At 41.5% G+C, this 17,996-nt stretch overlaps 1 protein-coding gene across 1 annotated transcript; it reads left to right on the top strand.

Moving 5' to 3' along the window:
- The first annotated feature begins 10,366 nt into the window (after positions 1-10,366).
- Positions 10,367-17,347, top strand: LOC139461287 (cell death abnormality protein 1-like). Its single transcript, XM_071242916.1, has 5 exons — positions 10,367-10,466; positions 11,018-11,524; positions 14,914-15,037; positions 16,664-16,816; positions 17,176-17,347. The coding sequence occupies exons 1-5, from the start codon at positions 10,367-10,369 to the stop codon at positions 17,345-17,347; spliced, it is 1,056 nt and encodes a 351-aa protein (XP_071099017.1).
- The last annotated feature ends 649 nt before the right edge of the window (positions 17,348-17,996 follow it).

Below are 17,996 nucleotides of genomic sequence, written 5' to 3'. Positions count from 1 at the left end.
ATGGTCTGCTTATGCTTCCAAGCGAACAGTTATCCCACTCTGTTATGAGTATTGAAGAATAGGAGGAAATTGCATACTGCATCAGGAACCATCATGTGAACAATGTTCAGTGTGTGATATAGGCATATAAATAAAAGAAATTGATAATTTGTTTGTTGTTTATGTTTCTTTAGCCAGGTGTGTAAATGGGGATTTTCCAATATTTTGCCTCACTTTGATAGCCATAGTTATCGGATGAAACCATGCATTGCTTGGACATCTTTGGAATAACACATTGATCTGCTATGTCAAAGGTCAATGTCATAGCCAGACAAAAAAAGTTGTTAATGGCCAAACTCTTCCTTAGGGCAGGGATAGAAGTTGGCAACAGGTCATACACTTACTTTTTATCCCCCCGGCATATAATACGGGGTGATATAGCGATCAGCCAGTCTGTCTGTCCGTCCGTCCATCCGTAATCATTTCCTTTTCCAGGGGAAGGATTCCCAAACCATTCAGTGTATTTGATCGAAACTTGGCAAATCTATCAGGCACATACTGAAGTGGTGCCTTTCGATATTTTGGGATTTTTTAAAAAAAAATTTTTTTTTTTTTTTTTATGGAATGACGTTGGACATAGACTCAATTGGGGATGGGGTTCGTTTCCGGGGCAGAATTCAAAAAACATTCAGTGTATTTGATCGAAACTTGGCAAAGCTATCAGGCACATACTGAAGTGATGCCTTTTGATATTTTGGGATTTTTCTAATTTTTATTTTTTTAAATTTTTATGGAATGAAGTTGGACATAGATTCAATTGGGGATGAGGTTCGTTTCTGGGGCAGAATTCGAAAACCATTCAATGTATTTGATCGAAACTTGGCATTCATATGGATGCGACCATGGTGGATCTTTTGTGGATAAACAATGTATGCTTCTTAAAGAACTTTAAACTGTTGACTCATTACATACAGAATTGCACATTTACTAGTGGTTACTTTACAGACAGCTGCCGGGGGGTTATGTCATCTTTCTGATGACTCTTGTTCTCTAATGTGCCTTTTCCTGCAGAAGTCTAAATAACTCTTATACATATAGTTGTATATCATTGTCATATGTTTGTCAATGTTATACTGAATGAAGCAATTTACAATTGTTTTTGAAATAGTCGCAACTGATATTGAAGGTCAAATTAGCTTTCAATGTCTTTCAGTAAAAATGTTCACAGTAACTGAGGAACAGCTCTCTGTAGTGTGATGAAATCTGGTACATGTCACCCTCAGAGTGAGGCATATTGTGTTTCAAAACTTAAATGAAGCTGGTATGCTCGTAACAAGTACTTGTACCTTTACAAATAATCATATTATCATCTCACTAGGACCAAAGGCCAAAGTGAGCACACAGTCGATGAGTTTATACTTTCACTCAGAACAATCTGGAAGTCTGAACATGAAATTTAAGGGTATCATCATACATGTATTAGAACTGATGTTTGTTCATTAAACAGCTTAACATCTAAAAAGATTGAAAAAATTGTCTTCTCCAAAAGTACATGCCCATAGATCTCAACTTTAAGGGGATATTTACAACTAAAATGACACAGAATGTTACTACAGCTATCTGATATGCCCAGGCTAACATCATTTACCAGGATTAAGACATCTCGAAAAATTGCATCCGGATACCTGCCGGATACCTGCCGGATTCCTTCAGCAATGTTCAATTTTCATGGTTAGTTTCCAATATATATTTAGGTGTTTCACACTTAATTGAACAAAATGCACCCCCAAATTGTGACATGTTTTTGGAAACTCAGAATGAGGTATCCGGTGCCGGATCCTTGGTATCCGGTGCCGGATCCTTGGACACCCAGATTGAGGTATCCGGTGAGATATCCGGTGCCGGATACCCGGATTCCAGGTGGCATACTTTCAGGTGAGGTGTCCATGCCGGATACCACGGATCTGGTATCCGGCCTGGTATCTGCCACCGGATACCCGGACGCGTTTTGGGTAAGTGTCCGGTGGTATCCGGCAGGTATCCGGATACCGGAAACTGCATTTTTTTTGCTGTGATCTACATTTCACATGTCATATGTCACACGCAACATTGCAAATATCAAGCACCACAGGCCGCATTTCACATGTCATCTGATACATGCAACATTTCAAATGTCAAGCATCACAGGCCGCATTTCACATGTCATATGTTACACGCAACATTTCAAATGTCAAGCATCACATTCCGCATTTCACATGTCATATGTCACACAAACCTTTTCAAATGTCAAGCACCACAGGCCGCATTTCACATGTCATATGTCACAAGCAACATTTCAAATGTCAAGCAACACAGGCTGGATTTCACATGTCATATGTCACAAGCAACATTTCAAATGTCAAGCACCAGAGGCCGCATTTAATATGTCAAATGTTACATGCAACACTTCAAATGTCAAGCACCACAGGCCGCATTTCACATGCCATATGTCACATAAACCATTTCAAATGTCAAGCACCAGAGGCCGCATTTCACATGTCATATGTCACATGCAACATTTCAAATGTCAAGCACTACTGGCTGCATTTCACATGTCATATGTCACATGCAACATTTCAAATGTCAAGAACCAGAGGCCGCATTTCACATGTCATATGTCACATGCAACATTTCAAATGTCAAGCAACACAGGCTATATTTCACATGTCATATGTTACATGCAACATTTCAAATGTCAAGCACCACAGGCCGCATTTCACATGTCATATGTCACATGCAACATTTCAAATGTCAAGCAACACAGGCCGCATTTCACATGTCATATGTCACATGCAACATTTCAAATGTCAAGAACCACAGGCCGCATTTCACATGTCATATCTTACATGCAACATTTCAAATGTCAAGCACCACAGGCCACATTTCACATGTCATATGTCACATGCAACATTTCAAATGTCAAGAACCACAGGCCGCATTTCACATGTCATATCTTACATGCAACATTTCAAATGTCAAGCACCACAGGCCGCATTTCACATGTCATATGTCACAAGCAACATTTCAAATGTCAAGCACCACATGCCGCATTTCACATGTCATATGTCACAAGCAACATTTCAAATGTCAAGCACTACAGGCTGCATTTCACATGTCATATGTCAGAAGCAACATTTCAAATGTCAAGCACCACAGGCCGCATTTCACATGTCATATGTCACATGCAACATTTCAAATGTCAAGCACCACAGGCCGCAATTCACATGTCACATGTCACATGCAACATTTCAAATGTCAAGCACCACAGGCCGCATTTCACATGTCATACGTCATAAGCAACATTTCAAATGTCAAGCACCACATGTCGCATTTCACATGTCATTTGTCACAAGCAACATTTCAAATGTCAAGCAACACAGGCCGCATTTCACATGTCATATGTCACATGCAACATTTCAAATGTCAAGAACCACAGGCCGCATTTCACATGTCATTTGTCACAAGCAACACTTCAAATGTCAAGCAACACAGGCCGCATTTCACATGTCATATGTTACATGCAACATTTCAAATGTTAAGCACTACAGGCTGCATTTCACATGTCATATGTCACATGCAACATTTCAAATGTCAAGAACCACAGGCCGCATTTCACATGTCATATGTTACATGCAACACCTCAAATGTCAAGCATGACAGGCCGCATTTCACATGTCATATGTCACATGCAACATTTCAAATGTCAAGCATCACAGGCCACATTTCACATGTCATATGTCACATAAACCTTTTCAAATGTCAAGCACCACAGGCCGCATTTCACATGTCATATGTCACATGCAACATTTCAAATGTCAAGCACCACATGCCGCATTTCACATGTCATATGTCATAAGCAACATTTCAAATGTCAAGCACCACAGGCTGCATTTCACATGTCATATGTCACAAGCAACATTTCAAATGTCAAGCACCACAGGCCGCATTTCACATGTCATATGTTACATGCAACATTTCAAATGTCAAGCACCACAGGCCGCAATTCACATGTCACATGTCACATTCAACATTTCAAATGTCAAGCACCACAGGCCGCATTTCACATGTCATACGTCAGAAGCAACATTTCAAATGTCAAGCACCACATGCCGCATTTCACATGTCATATGTCACATGCAACATTTCAAATGTCAAGAACCAGAGGCCGCATTTCACATGTCATTTGTCACAAGCAACACTTCAAATGTCAAGCAACACAGGCCGCATTTCACATGTCATATGTTACATGCAACATTTCAAATGTTAAGCATCACAGGCCGCATTTCACATGTCATATGTCACATGCAACACTTCAAATGTCAAGCAACACAGGCTATATTTCACATGTCATATGTTACATGCAACATTTCAAATGTCAAGCACCACAGGCCTCATTTCACATGTCATATGTCACATGCAACATTTCAAATGTCAAGCACCACAGGCCGCATTTCATATGTCATATGTCACATGCAACATTTCAAATGTCAAGCATCACAGGCCACATTTCACATGTCAAATGTCACATAAACCTTTTCAAATGTCAAGCACCACAGGCCGCATTTCACATGTCATATGTTACATAAACCATTTCAAATGTCAAGTACCACAGGCCGCATTTCACATGTCATATGTTACATGCAACATTTCAAATGTCAATCATCACAGGCTACATTTCACATGTCATATGTCACATGCAACATTTCAAATATCAAGCACCACAGGCCGCATTTCACATGTCATATGTTACATGCAACATTTCATATGTCAAGCATCACAGGCCGCATTTCACATGTCATATGTTACACGCAGCATTTCAAATGTCAAGCATCACATGCCGCATTTCACATGTCATATGTCACACAAACCTTTTCAAATGTCAAGCACCACAGGCTGCATTTCACATGTCATATGTCAGAAGCAACATTTCAAATGTCAAGCACCACAGGCCGGATTTCACATGTCATATGTCACAAGCAACACTTCAAATGTCAAGCACCATAGGCCGCATTTAATATGTCAAATGTTACATGCAACACTTCAAATGTCAAGCACCACAGGCCGCATTTCACATGCCATATGTCACATAAACCATTTCAAATGTCAAGCACCAGAGGCCGCATTTCACATGTCATATGTCACATGCAACATTTCAAATGTCAAGCACTACTGGCTGCATTTCACATGTCATATGTCACATGCAACACTTCAAATGTCAAGCAACACAGGCCGCATTTCACATGTCATATGTTACATGCAACATTTCAAATGTCAAGCACCACAGGCCGCATTTCACATGTCATATGTCACATGCAACATTTCAAATGTCAAGCAACACAGGCCGCATTTCACATGTCATATGTCACATGCAACATTTCAAATGTCAAGAACCACAGGCCGCATTTCACATGTCATATGTTACATGCAACATTTCAAATGTCAAGCATGACAGGCCACATTTCACATGTCATATGTCACAAGCAACATTTCAAATGTCAAGCATCACAGGCCACATTTCACGTGTCATATGTCACATAAACCTTTTCAAATGTCAAGCACCACAGGCCGCATTTCACATGTCATATGTCACAAGCAACATTTCAAATGTCAAGCACCACATGCCGCATTTCACATGTCATATGTCACAAGCAACATTTCAAATGTCAAGCACCACAGGCCGCATTTCACAGTCATACGTCAGAAGCAACATTTCAAATGTCAAGCACCACATGCCGCATTTCACATGTCATATGTCACATGCAACATTTCAAATGTCAAGAACCACAGGCCGCATTTCACATGTCATATGTTACAAGCAACACTTCAAATGTCAAGCAACACAGGCTGCATTTCACATGTCATATGTTACATGCAACATTTCAAATGTTAAGCATCACAGGCCGCATTTCGCATATCATATGTCACATGCAACATTTCAAATGTCAAGCACCACAGCCCGCATTTCACATGTCATATGTCACAAGCAACATTTCAAATGTCAAGAACCACAGTCCGCATTTCACATGTCATATGTTACATAAACCATTTCAAATGTCAAGTACCACAGCCCGCATTTCACATGTCATATGTTACATACAACATTTCAAATGTCAAGCATCACAGGCTACATTTCACATGTCATATGTCACATGCAACATTTCAAATGTCAAGCACCACAGGCAGCATTTCACATGTCATATGTCAAAAGCAACACTTCAAATGTCAAGCACCACAGGCTGCATTTAACATGTCAAATGTTACATGCAACACTTCAAATGTCAAGCACCACAGGCCGCATTTCACATGCCATATGTCACATAAACCATTTCAAATGTCAAGCACCACAGGCCGCATTTCACATGTCATATGTCACATGCAACATTTCAAATGTCAAGCACTACTGGCTGCATTTTACATGTCATATGTCACATGCAACATTTCAAATGTCAAGAACCACAGTCCGCATTTCACATGTCATATGTCACATGCAACACTTCAAATGTCAAGCAACACAGGCTATATTTCACATGTCATATGTTACATGCAACATTTCAAATGTCAAGCACCACAGGCCGCATTTCATATGTCATATGTCACATGCAACATTTCAAATGTCAAGTATCACAGGCCACATTTCACATGTCATATGTCACATAAACCTTTTCAAATGTCAAGCACCACAGGCCGCATTTCACATGTCATATGTCAAAAGTAACATTTCAAATGTCAAGCACCACATGCCGAATTTCACATGTCATATGTCACAAGCAACATTTCAAATGTCAAGCACCACAGGCTGCATTTCACATGTCATATGTCACAAGCAACATTTCAAATGTCAAGCAACACAGGCTGCATTTCACATGTCATATGTTACACGCAACATTTCAAATGTCAAGCACCACAGCCGCATTTCACATGTCATATGTCAAATAAACCTTTTCAAATGTCAAGCACCACAGGCCGCATTTCACATGTCATATGTCACATGCAACATTTCAAATGTCAAGCACCACAGGCCACATTTTACATGTCATATGTCACAAGCAACACTTCAAATGTCAAGCACCACAGGCCGCATTTAACATGTCAAATGTTACATGCAACACTTCAAATGTCAAGCACCACTGGCCGCATTTCACATGCCATATGTCACATAAACCATTTCAAATGTCAAGCACCACAGGCTGCATTTCACATGTCATATGTCACATGCAACATTTCAAATGTCAAGCACTACTGGCTGTATTTCACATGTCATATGTCACATGCAACATTTCAAATGTCAAGAACCACAGGCCGCATTTCACATGTCATATGTCACATGCAACACTTCAAATGTCAAGCAACACAGGCTATATTTCACATGTCATATGTCACATGCAACATTTCAAATGTCAAGCATCACAGGCCGCATTTCACATGTCATATGTCACATGCAACATTTCAAATGTCAAGCATCACAGGCCGCATTTCACATGTCATATGTTACATGCAACATTTCAAATGTCAAGCATCACAGGCCGCAATTCACATGTCATATGTTACATGCAACATTTCAAATGTCAAGCATCACAGGCCCCAGTTCACATGTCATATGTCACATGCAACATTTCAAATGTGAAGCATCACAGGCCACATTTCACATGTCATATGTTACATGCAACATTTCAAATGTCAAGCATCACAGGCCGCATTTCACATGTCATATGTCACATGCAACATTTCAAATGTCAAGCATCACAGGCCACATTTCACATGTCATATGTCACATAAACCTTTTCAAATGTCAAGCACCACAGGCCGCATTTCACATGTCATATGTCAAAAGTAACATTTCAAATGTCAAGCACCACATGCCGCATTTCACATGTCATATGTCACAAGCAACATTTCAAATGTCAAGCACCACAGGCTGCATTTCACATGTCATATGTCACAAGCAACATTTCAAATGTCAAGCAACACAGGCCGCATTTCACATGTCATATGTTACAAGCAACATTTCAAATGTCAAGCACCACAGGCTGCATTTCACATGTCATATGTCAAATAAACCTTTTCAAATGTCAAGCACCACAGGCCGCATTTCACATGTCATATGTCACAAGCAACATTTCAAATGTCAAGCACCACAGGCCACATTTTACATGTCATATGTCACAAGCAACACTTCAAATGTCAAGCACCACAGGCCGCATTTAACATGTCAAATGTTACATGCAACACTTCAAATGTCAAGCACCACTGGCCGCATTTCACATGCCATATGTCACATAAACCATTTCAAATGTCAAGCACCACAGGCTGCATTTCACATGTCGTATGTCACATGCAACATTTCAAATGTCAAGCACTACTGGCTGCATTTCACATGTCATATGTCACATGCAACATTTCAAATGTCAAGAACCACAGGCTGCATTTCACATGTCATATGTCACATGCAACACTTCAAATGTCAAGCAACACAGGCTATATTTCACATGTCATATGTCACATGCAACATTTCAAATGTCAAGGATCACAGGCCACATTTCACATGTCATATGTCACATGCAACATTTCAAATGTCAAGCACCACAGTCCGCATTTCACATGTCATATGTTACATGCAACATTTCAAATGTCAAGCACCACAGGCAGCATTTCACATGTCATATGTTACATGCAACATTTCAAATGTCAAGCACCACAGGCCGCTTTCACATGTCATATGTTACATGCAACATTTCAAATGTCAAGCATTACAGGCCGCATTTCACATGTCATATGTTACATGCAACATTTCAAATGTCAAGCACCACAGGCCGCATTTCACATGTCATATGTTACAAGCAACATTTCAAATGTCAAGCACCACAGGCTGGATTTCACATGTCATATGTTACATGCAACATTTCAAATGTCAAGCATCACAGGCCGCATTTCACATGTCATATGTCACATGCAACATTTCAAATGTCAAGCACCACAGACTACATTTCACATACCACATGACAAATGTCACATTTGACATTTTACCTTTCACATGTGGCATGCAACAGTTCACATTCTACATGTACATACCACATTCCACATTTTAAATACTATATAGCACATGCCATATTTCACACATCACATATCACATGCCACATCTTAAATACCAGATACCACATGCCACATCTCAAATACCAGATACCACATGCCGTATTTCACATATCACATAATACATGCCACATTTCACATATCACATATCACATGCCACACCTCAAATACCAGATACCACATGCTGTATTTCACATATCACATATCACATGTCACATCTCAAATACCAGATACCACATGCCATATTTCACATATCACATATCACATGCTACATTTCACATATCACATATCACATGCCACATCTCAAATACCAGATACCACATGTCATATTTCTTATATCACATAATACATGCCACATTTCACATATCACATATCACATGCCACATCTCAAATACCAGATACCACATACCGTATTTCACATATCACATATAACAAGCCACATCTCAAATACCAGATATCACATGCCGTATGTCACATATCACACATCACATATCACCTGCCACATTTCACATACCACATATCACATATCACATGCCGTATTTCACATATCAAATATCACATGCCATATGTGCCAATTTACACATCACATATCATATGACACATGGCACATATCACATATGACGCATGTCATACCACATGCTGCATGACATAGATCACATGCCACATACAATCACACAACACAGAGGTCACATTGAGGCTGTCAACGTGTCAGTCTGGATCGTGTGATAAAACTCGCTGACCTTGGTCCTTACGTATCATCGTTTCCCAATGTCATGGATTGATGTGCATGGTGTAATCACAGGATTGCCTGGTTCAGACTCGACTATGTGCAGATCACTGTCATGTAGGTGCAATATTGACGAGTGTGACGTTAAACAGTCAACACATGATATACTTCATTTTATATTTTAACCCTGCACTACCATTGCCCCGTAATGACGAATCTGAGTGGTAACTTTATCTTTAAATACAAACACGGACATGTCGATCGCATGGGTTTATTCAAATGCAGTTGATTTTTCGACAAAAGCGTGTAGTAAGATTTCCTTGTAAATAAGGAATAAAAAAGTGAATCCCACTAATTCGTTCACAAGTTTCATAAATAAGCTCGGGCAACGAACAAACTATGCTGTCTGTTTTCTTCCACCCAAGGGCAATCCGGGATTTCAAGTAAGTAGCATTACATGCAGCTGTGTCATATTTACATTGTGTGGCATGAAAATGTGTGTTATCTTTGCCAACAACATGAATTTAATAAAACATGTTTATTGTATATATTCATGATCACATCTATTTCCTCAGAACAAGTATGACCGAGTCAATTATGCTGTTCTTGATGTCGACTCTTGTTTCCGCACAAGGTGAGAATGACGGAGGACAGTTCACCTAAATAAACCTGCAGTAGGCCTCAATGTAATGCTAGTAGGATGTATCAGGTAAGTGAGTGAGTGAGTTGGGTGTAACGCCGTTTTTAACAGTATTCCAGTTATATCACGGCGTGTTAGTTTAATGTGGGAGGAAAACCCGAAGTGATGCAGGTCTCAGACGTTTACCACTTCGGTGAAACCAACGAGCACGGGGATGGTGCTGACAAACCTAGAACCGGGATTCGAACCCACAATTATAGGTCTCTGACGTGCCCAAGCGACGCAACGCTGCACAGGGAATCGCAGCGCCTTAGTCGACTGGGCCACCTGTGTCCCCTCAGTAGGATGGACCAACCATGGATAGTGACAGAGCCAGTCGTTTCCGTTTTAGTTTTTCTGAGTGTCTTTATTAAAACAAGACAAGTTTGACGTTTGTTGTTTTTCAGATTAATTTTCATGTCGACAGGCAGACTTATCTTATTCATTATGTAATATACTTGAATGCACCGTGCATACTAACTCAAGTGTTTAAATTCAATTCCCAGCGATGAATACAAGATCCGTATCTCCAGCCCCACCATGCAAGGACATCAAACGTTGTTCACAGTGTGACAGCACGACGGGATACTGCCTCCAGTGTACCATTGGGTATTATGGTACGAGATGCAGTTCTGTTTGCAGTAATAATTGTTTGAAAAGGAAATGCGTACTTTCAAGCAATGGCAATGGCAACTGCACTGACGGTTGCGTATCGGGATATCAGGGTACAGCCTGCAACATACCATGTGACAACCCAGGAGGTGGCTGTACAGCATGTCCAGGTGGGTGTGGTGGAGGATATTGTCAGCTGGGCTCCTCCTGTGTGTCTGGATGTGTAGACTCCTACTATGGGACTGGCTGTAAGACGTGTTCAAGTAGGTGCAAGTCCTGCAACAGGACGGCAGGAGAATGTACTGAGTGTCACGCTCCATATGTTGGTCCGAAGTGTGAATGTCCACCCTGCAATGGAACTGATGAAGATTGTGAAATGGTCGGCTGTAAACACGCATCGTGTGAGTATGTCTGTAACCAATACTGTGAGCTTAGCTTTGATATAAATGTATGTAAATGTCCATAATAACCCTTCACATATAACCTACCCTTGAACAGTGTTCATTTCATCCAATATGTTCCTGGGGGCACGGGTGGCGAAAGTCGTCTAAGGCGACGCGGTGCACTGTGCAGGGTTGCGTCGCTTGGGTATTCCAGAAAACTATGATTGTGGGTTCGAATCCCGGTTCGCCCCGATTATGTTTCAAGGTTTGTCAGCACCATCCCCGTGTTCGTTGGTTTCACCGAACTGGCAAACATCTGAAACCTTCATCACTTCGGGCTTTCCTCCCGCATTAAGTTGACACACTGTGTTATAACTGAAATACAGTTAAAAGTGGCGTAAAACCCAACTCTCTCACTCACACTCCAAGATGTTCCTCCTTATGCATCTCTAAACATGTGAGACACGTGATTTCCCAGGATTGTATGAATGGTCGTATACCTGGATGTTCCTCCTTATGTATCTCTAAACATGTAAGACACGTGGCTTCCCGGGATTGTATTCATGGTTGTATACCTGGATGTTCCTCCTTATGTATCTCTAAACATGTAAAACACGTGGCTACCCGGGATTGTATGCATTGTTGTATACCTGGATGTTCCTCCTTATGTATCTCTAAACATGTAAAACACGTGGCTACCCGGGATTGTATGCATGGTTGTATACCTGGATGTTCCTCCTTATGTATCTCTAAACATGTAAGACACGTGGCTACCCGGGATGGTATGCATTGTTGTATACCTGGATGTTCCTCATTATGTATCTGTAAACATGTAAGACACGAGGCTACCCGGGACTGTATGCATGGTTGTATACCTGGATGTTCCTCCTTATGTATCTCTAAACATGTAAGACACGAGGCTACCCGGGATTGTATGCATGGTTGTATACCTGGATGTTCCTCCTTATGTATCTGTAAACATGTAAGACACGTGGCTACCCGGGATTGTATGCATTGTTGTATACCTGGATGTTCCTCCTTATGTATCTCTAAACATGTAAGACACGTGGCTCCCCGGGACTGTATGCATGGTCGTATACCTGGATGTTCCTCCTTATGTATCTCTAAACATGTAAAACACGTGGCTACCCGGGATTGTATGCATTGTTGTATACCTGGATGTTCCTCCTTATGTATCTGTAAACATGTAAGACACGTGGCTACCCGGGACTGTATGCATGGTTGTATACCTGGATGTTCCTCCTTATGTATCTCTAAACATGTAAGACACGTGGCTACCCGGGATTGTATGCATTGTTGTATACCTGGATGTTCCTCCTTATGTATCTCTAAACATGTAAGACACGTGGCTCCCCGGGACTGTATGCATGGTTGCATACCTGGATGTTCCTCCTTATGTATCTCTAAACATGTAAGACACGAGGCTACCCGGGATTGTATGCATGGTTGTATACCTGGATGTTCCTCCTTATGTATCTGTAAACATGTAAGACACGTGGCTACCCGGGATTGTATGCATTGTTGTATACCTGGATGTTCCTCCTTATGTATCTCTAAACATGTAAGACACGTGGCTCCCCGGGACTGTATGCATGGTCGTATACCTGGATGTTCCTCCTTATGTATCTCTAAACATGTAAAACACGTGGCTACCCGGGATTGTATGCATTGTTGTATACCTGGATGTTCCTCCTTATGTATCTGTAAACATGTAAGACACGTGGCTACCCGGGACTGTATGCATGGTTGTATACCTGGATGTTCCTCCTTATGTATCTCTAAACATGTAAGACACGTGGCTACCCGGGATTGTATGCATTGTTGTATACCTGGATGTTCCTCCTTATGTATCTCTAAACATGTAAGACACGTGGCTCCCCGGGACTGTATGCATGGTTGTATACCTGGATGTTCCTCCTTATGTATCTCTAAACATGTAAGACATGTGGCTACCCGGGATTGTATGCATGGTTGTATACCTGGATGTTCCTCCTTATGTATCTCTAAACATGTAAGACACGTGGCTACCCGGGATTGTATGCATGGTTGTATACCTGGATGTTCCTCCTTATGTATCTCTAAACATGTAAGACACGTGGCTACCCGGGATTTTATGCATGGTTGTATACCTGGATGTTCCTCCTTATGTATCTCTAAACATGTAAGACACGTGGCTACCCGGGACTGTATGCATGGTTGTATACCTGGATGTTCCTCCTTATGTATCTCTAAACATGTAAGACACGTGATTTCCCGGGATTGTATGCATGGTTGTATATGTGGATGTTCCTCCTTATGTATCTCTAAACATGTAAGACACGTGGCTACCTGGGATTGTATGCACGGTTGTATACCTGGATGTTCCTCCTTATGTATCTCTAAACATGTAAGACACGTGGCTACCTGGGACTGTATGCATGGTCGCATACCTGGATGTTCCTCCTTATATATCTCTAAACATGTAAGACACGTGGGTACCCGGGATTGTATGCATGGTCGTATACCTGGATGTTCCTCCTTATGTATCTGTAAACATGTAAGACACGTGGCTCCCCGGGACTGTGTGCATGGTCGCATACCTGGATGTTCCTCCTTATGTATCTCTAAACATGTAAGTCACGTGGCTACCCGGTATTTTATGCATGGTTGTATACCTGGATGTTCCTCCTTATTTATCTCTAAACATGTAAGACACGTGGCTACCCAGGGTTGTATGCATGGTTGTAAACCTGATGTTAGGACAAAACTACAAACATACAAGTGTAGTATGTATGGATGTTCTTGTTTGTCTGATCAGATGACAAGGACGTGTACCACGACACTACGTAGGTGTACATTCCCCTTATACAGACACCTGCTGGATAGATGACTGTATAAATGAATTTGTTCAAAAGGCTAAATCCTCAGTTTCTAATGTCACACTTGTAAAACTGCTTAACCCAATTACTTCCTCAATACAGTACATCAACATTCATGTGTCCCCAGCAACGTATGCTGGAAGTAAAGACGCCTGGATGGATAGGGTGGGCAGGGTCAGAAGCCAGTCTTTCATGGTACATAGAAAAGTGCACATAATACATCACTGGGTTGCTTAGCCCAGACTCGATTGCGTACAGGCCGTCGTTTAACAACGGGAGCATTGCTTAGTGCGACGTTAAACAAACACACCACACAGACACATTATCAACATGCATGCCACGCACATGTGTAATGTACCTTACTATTATAAAATGTACACTTGTTCCTGAAGCTTTATGACCATGCTCGTTCCAAACATGAACCTGATGTATTCGCTATTTATTTGCTCATGGACATGGAACAAGAGTTACACAAATGACTAGTTCATTAAACATGTTTAAATATTTAGTCGCTCGTCTCTTTGTCAGATGGAAATGACGATCAGAAGACAGGCAGTGTGCTGACTTGGCTGTTGGCATCACTGCTACTCCCTGTGTCGGGCATCTTGCTGACTTTCTGTCTCTGTTACTGCATGCGTTTCCCCAAACAAAGGTGGGTGTGTTGGCATCACTGCTACTTCCTGTGTCGGGCATCTTGCTGACACTCTGTCTCTGTTACTGCAAGCGTTTCCCTAAACAGAGATGGGTGTGTTGCCATCACTGCTACTCCCTGTGTCGGGCATCTTGCTGACACTCTGCCTCTGCTACTGCAAGCGTTTCCCCAAACAAAGGTAGGTGTGTTGCCGTGTTATGGTAACCTTCACTGTTCTATTGTTTGTAGTATGTTGTATGTACAATCATACATACCATTGATACCACAATGAATGTTTCTATGTGATGAAATGATTTCCACACATAGCAACATACACACATAAAAAATATACGCACACAGACAAATTTGCAGACACAACAGTATACCTAAGAATTGAACGTCAGTTTGGATAGGTTCATTGAAGTGTGAACGATTAAAAGCGCTGGTAAAACTGTGTGAACCCCGAGCCTGCGAGTGTAACCAGCACTTTTTTAATCTTTCACACTTCAATGAGGTGAGGTGAAATGGGGTTTAATGTCGCGTCCAAGATGATTGCACTTATATAGCGACGTGCATGCACGTGTATGTATGTGTGTGGCTGCTTGTACTAGTCCAGACTGATGCCGATTTATAGTGCTAGCTCACTGATATACCATGCTGCAGTTTAACATGGATAACCCGCTCAGACACAGTATACTGACTCCTAGCCCACCAGTCCTTGTTTCTGCCCCTTATCGCCGAGCGCCAGACATGGTAACAACAAGTACCATATGTTAACGTCTTTTGGTATGACGCAGATCGTGTGGACTTTTGAGATCATGTGACTACCTCTTCAGCCAATCATCATGAATGAAACAATGTAAACTTTAAAGTATGACATTATACACAAATATACTCATTAACACAAACACACATATCGACATATAGACAACACAAACAAACGCACTTATTAACACAAACACACACACACACGCAACATACTCCCCCAACACACACACACACACACACACACACACACACACACACACACACACACACACACACACACACACACACACACACACACACACACACACACACACACACACACACACACACACTAACATACACAATACAAACACATATGCAAATGCAAACACATACAACATATACCAAACACAAAAACACACATACACGCACACAACAAGATACATCCCAACACACCCCAACGCAAACAAATATACACACACACACACACGACAACAACATACACCCTCATTAACACTCGCAAACATAACCACACGCGCACATACACACACATCGACAACACACACACCCACGCACTGATTAACACAAACACACACGCACGCAACGCACCCCCCACAAAGACACTACCCGACACACTCGCAAACACAACCACACGCACACATACACAAACAACAACACCACACACACACGCTAACAACAAGCACACTCAAACACACTCGCAAACTCAACCACACGCACTCATACACAAACAACAACACCATACACACACGCTAACAACAAGCACACTCGCAAACACACTCGCAAACTCAACCACACGCACACATACACTCACATTAATGACATACTGTGTCAGTACAATCAAGAAGGCGTGAGTATTCAGACCAAGCATTCAACTTGTAGGTCCCAGGAATACATCACACCTACCCAGGACATGCATGTGTCACCAGAGGCCATTGGTGCTCCAGTATATGATGTCGTTGATGAAGCAAAGATGTATGATGCACTCACTGATGAGGGACGGCAGGCCTCAGGAGCCGGCTATGTGGAGCTCAGGTCAGATATAGCCATACTGTCTGAGTTTTGTGTAAAAGCATATCCTTACTGATATTAACTATCTTTCATCGTATCCCAATTGCGTAGATAGATGCTTATGATATCAAACACTGGTTTGTCTGGTAGAGACTCGAATTTTACACACCATCATCATGTAGCTGGAATATTGCTGAGTGCAGCGTTAAACAAACAAACAAACAAATAAACATTCATATTTTTAGTATTCACCTTAAGATAATTTATCTAAATAGTTCATCCATCAGTGTACTTACTAGAACAACAATAGTTACAATTGTTAGGAAATCATGTCATTATTTTCAAGAATACATGGGTAGTCAGACCAAGCATTGAACTTGCAGGTCCCAGGAGTACATCACGCCTACCCAGGACATACATGTGTCACAAGATGCCATTGGTGCTCTGGAATATGATGTGGTTGATGAAGCAAAGATGTATGATGCACTCACTGATGAGGGACGGCAGGCCTCTGGAGCCGGCTATGTGGAGCTGAGGTCAGATGCACGTGTCTAGGATATGATGTGGTTGATGAAACAAAGATGCACTTTGAACTCACTGGGGAGGGACAACTGTCCTGGTCAGTACATCATTCAAACATATCATGTGACCTGGTACTTGCAGAGGCAGTTGAACTGGGAACCACATCAATGAATTGTGAGCGTGAAAGTGTGACGACGAGTGTTTAGGTGCATAACGTAATATTAATGTATCAGATGTATCAGCCGAGCTGGGACAAATTAATCAAATAGCATCGGGATCATTCGTAAGTGTCTGTAGACTAAAGTCACGAGATACCATGCCTACCCGGAACCTTCGTAAGTGTCCGTCACCTATTCGACCCTTTTCGTTCAGTTCCGTAACGTCATAGGAATGACTAGGTAAATTTGCACTAAATTAAACATTGTGGACGTAGCTCAGTCGGTTAGCTGTCAGGCTAATAATCCGAAGGTCGCAGGTTCGCGTCCGACGGATTCTCACTAAAACTGGTTGCTTGTCTTGAGACATGTGACCTACGGCAGCGATCGTCCTCACGAGAAGTTGTAGTACTGTATTCTAAAGGTGATCCGTTAATTGTCAAGCACTCCACACAGCCATGTGGTGTATATCAGAAGCAGGGTTATCAGATTCCGTTATTCTGAAAAAAATAGCTTCTGTGCTAGAA

The sequence above is a fragment of the Haliotis cracherodii genome, unplaced genomic scaffold (genome assembly GCF_022045235.1).
Source record: "Haliotis cracherodii isolate W230 unplaced genomic scaffold, xgHalCrac1.p SCAF_14, whole genome shotgun sequence".
Taxonomy (NCBI): domain Eukaryota; kingdom Metazoa; phylum Mollusca; class Gastropoda; order Lepetellida; family Haliotidae; genus Haliotis; species Haliotis cracherodii.
Note: the sequence above shows the minus strand (reverse complement) of the source record. Positions and strands in the feature narration are given on the sequence as shown.

Coding starts and splice junctions, on each gene's coding strand:
- LOC139461287 (XM_071242916.1), top strand. CDS start 10,367: ATGTTTATTGTATATATTCATGATCACATCTATTTCCTCAGAACAAGT. Junction 10,467..11,017: donor GACTCTTGTTTCCGCACAAG/GTGAGAATGACG, acceptor TTCAATTCCCAG/CGATGAATACAAGATCCGTA. Junction 15,038..16,663: donor ATGCGTTTCCCCAAACAAAG/GTGGGTGTGTTG, acceptor TTCAACTTGTAG/GTCCCAGGAATACATCACAC.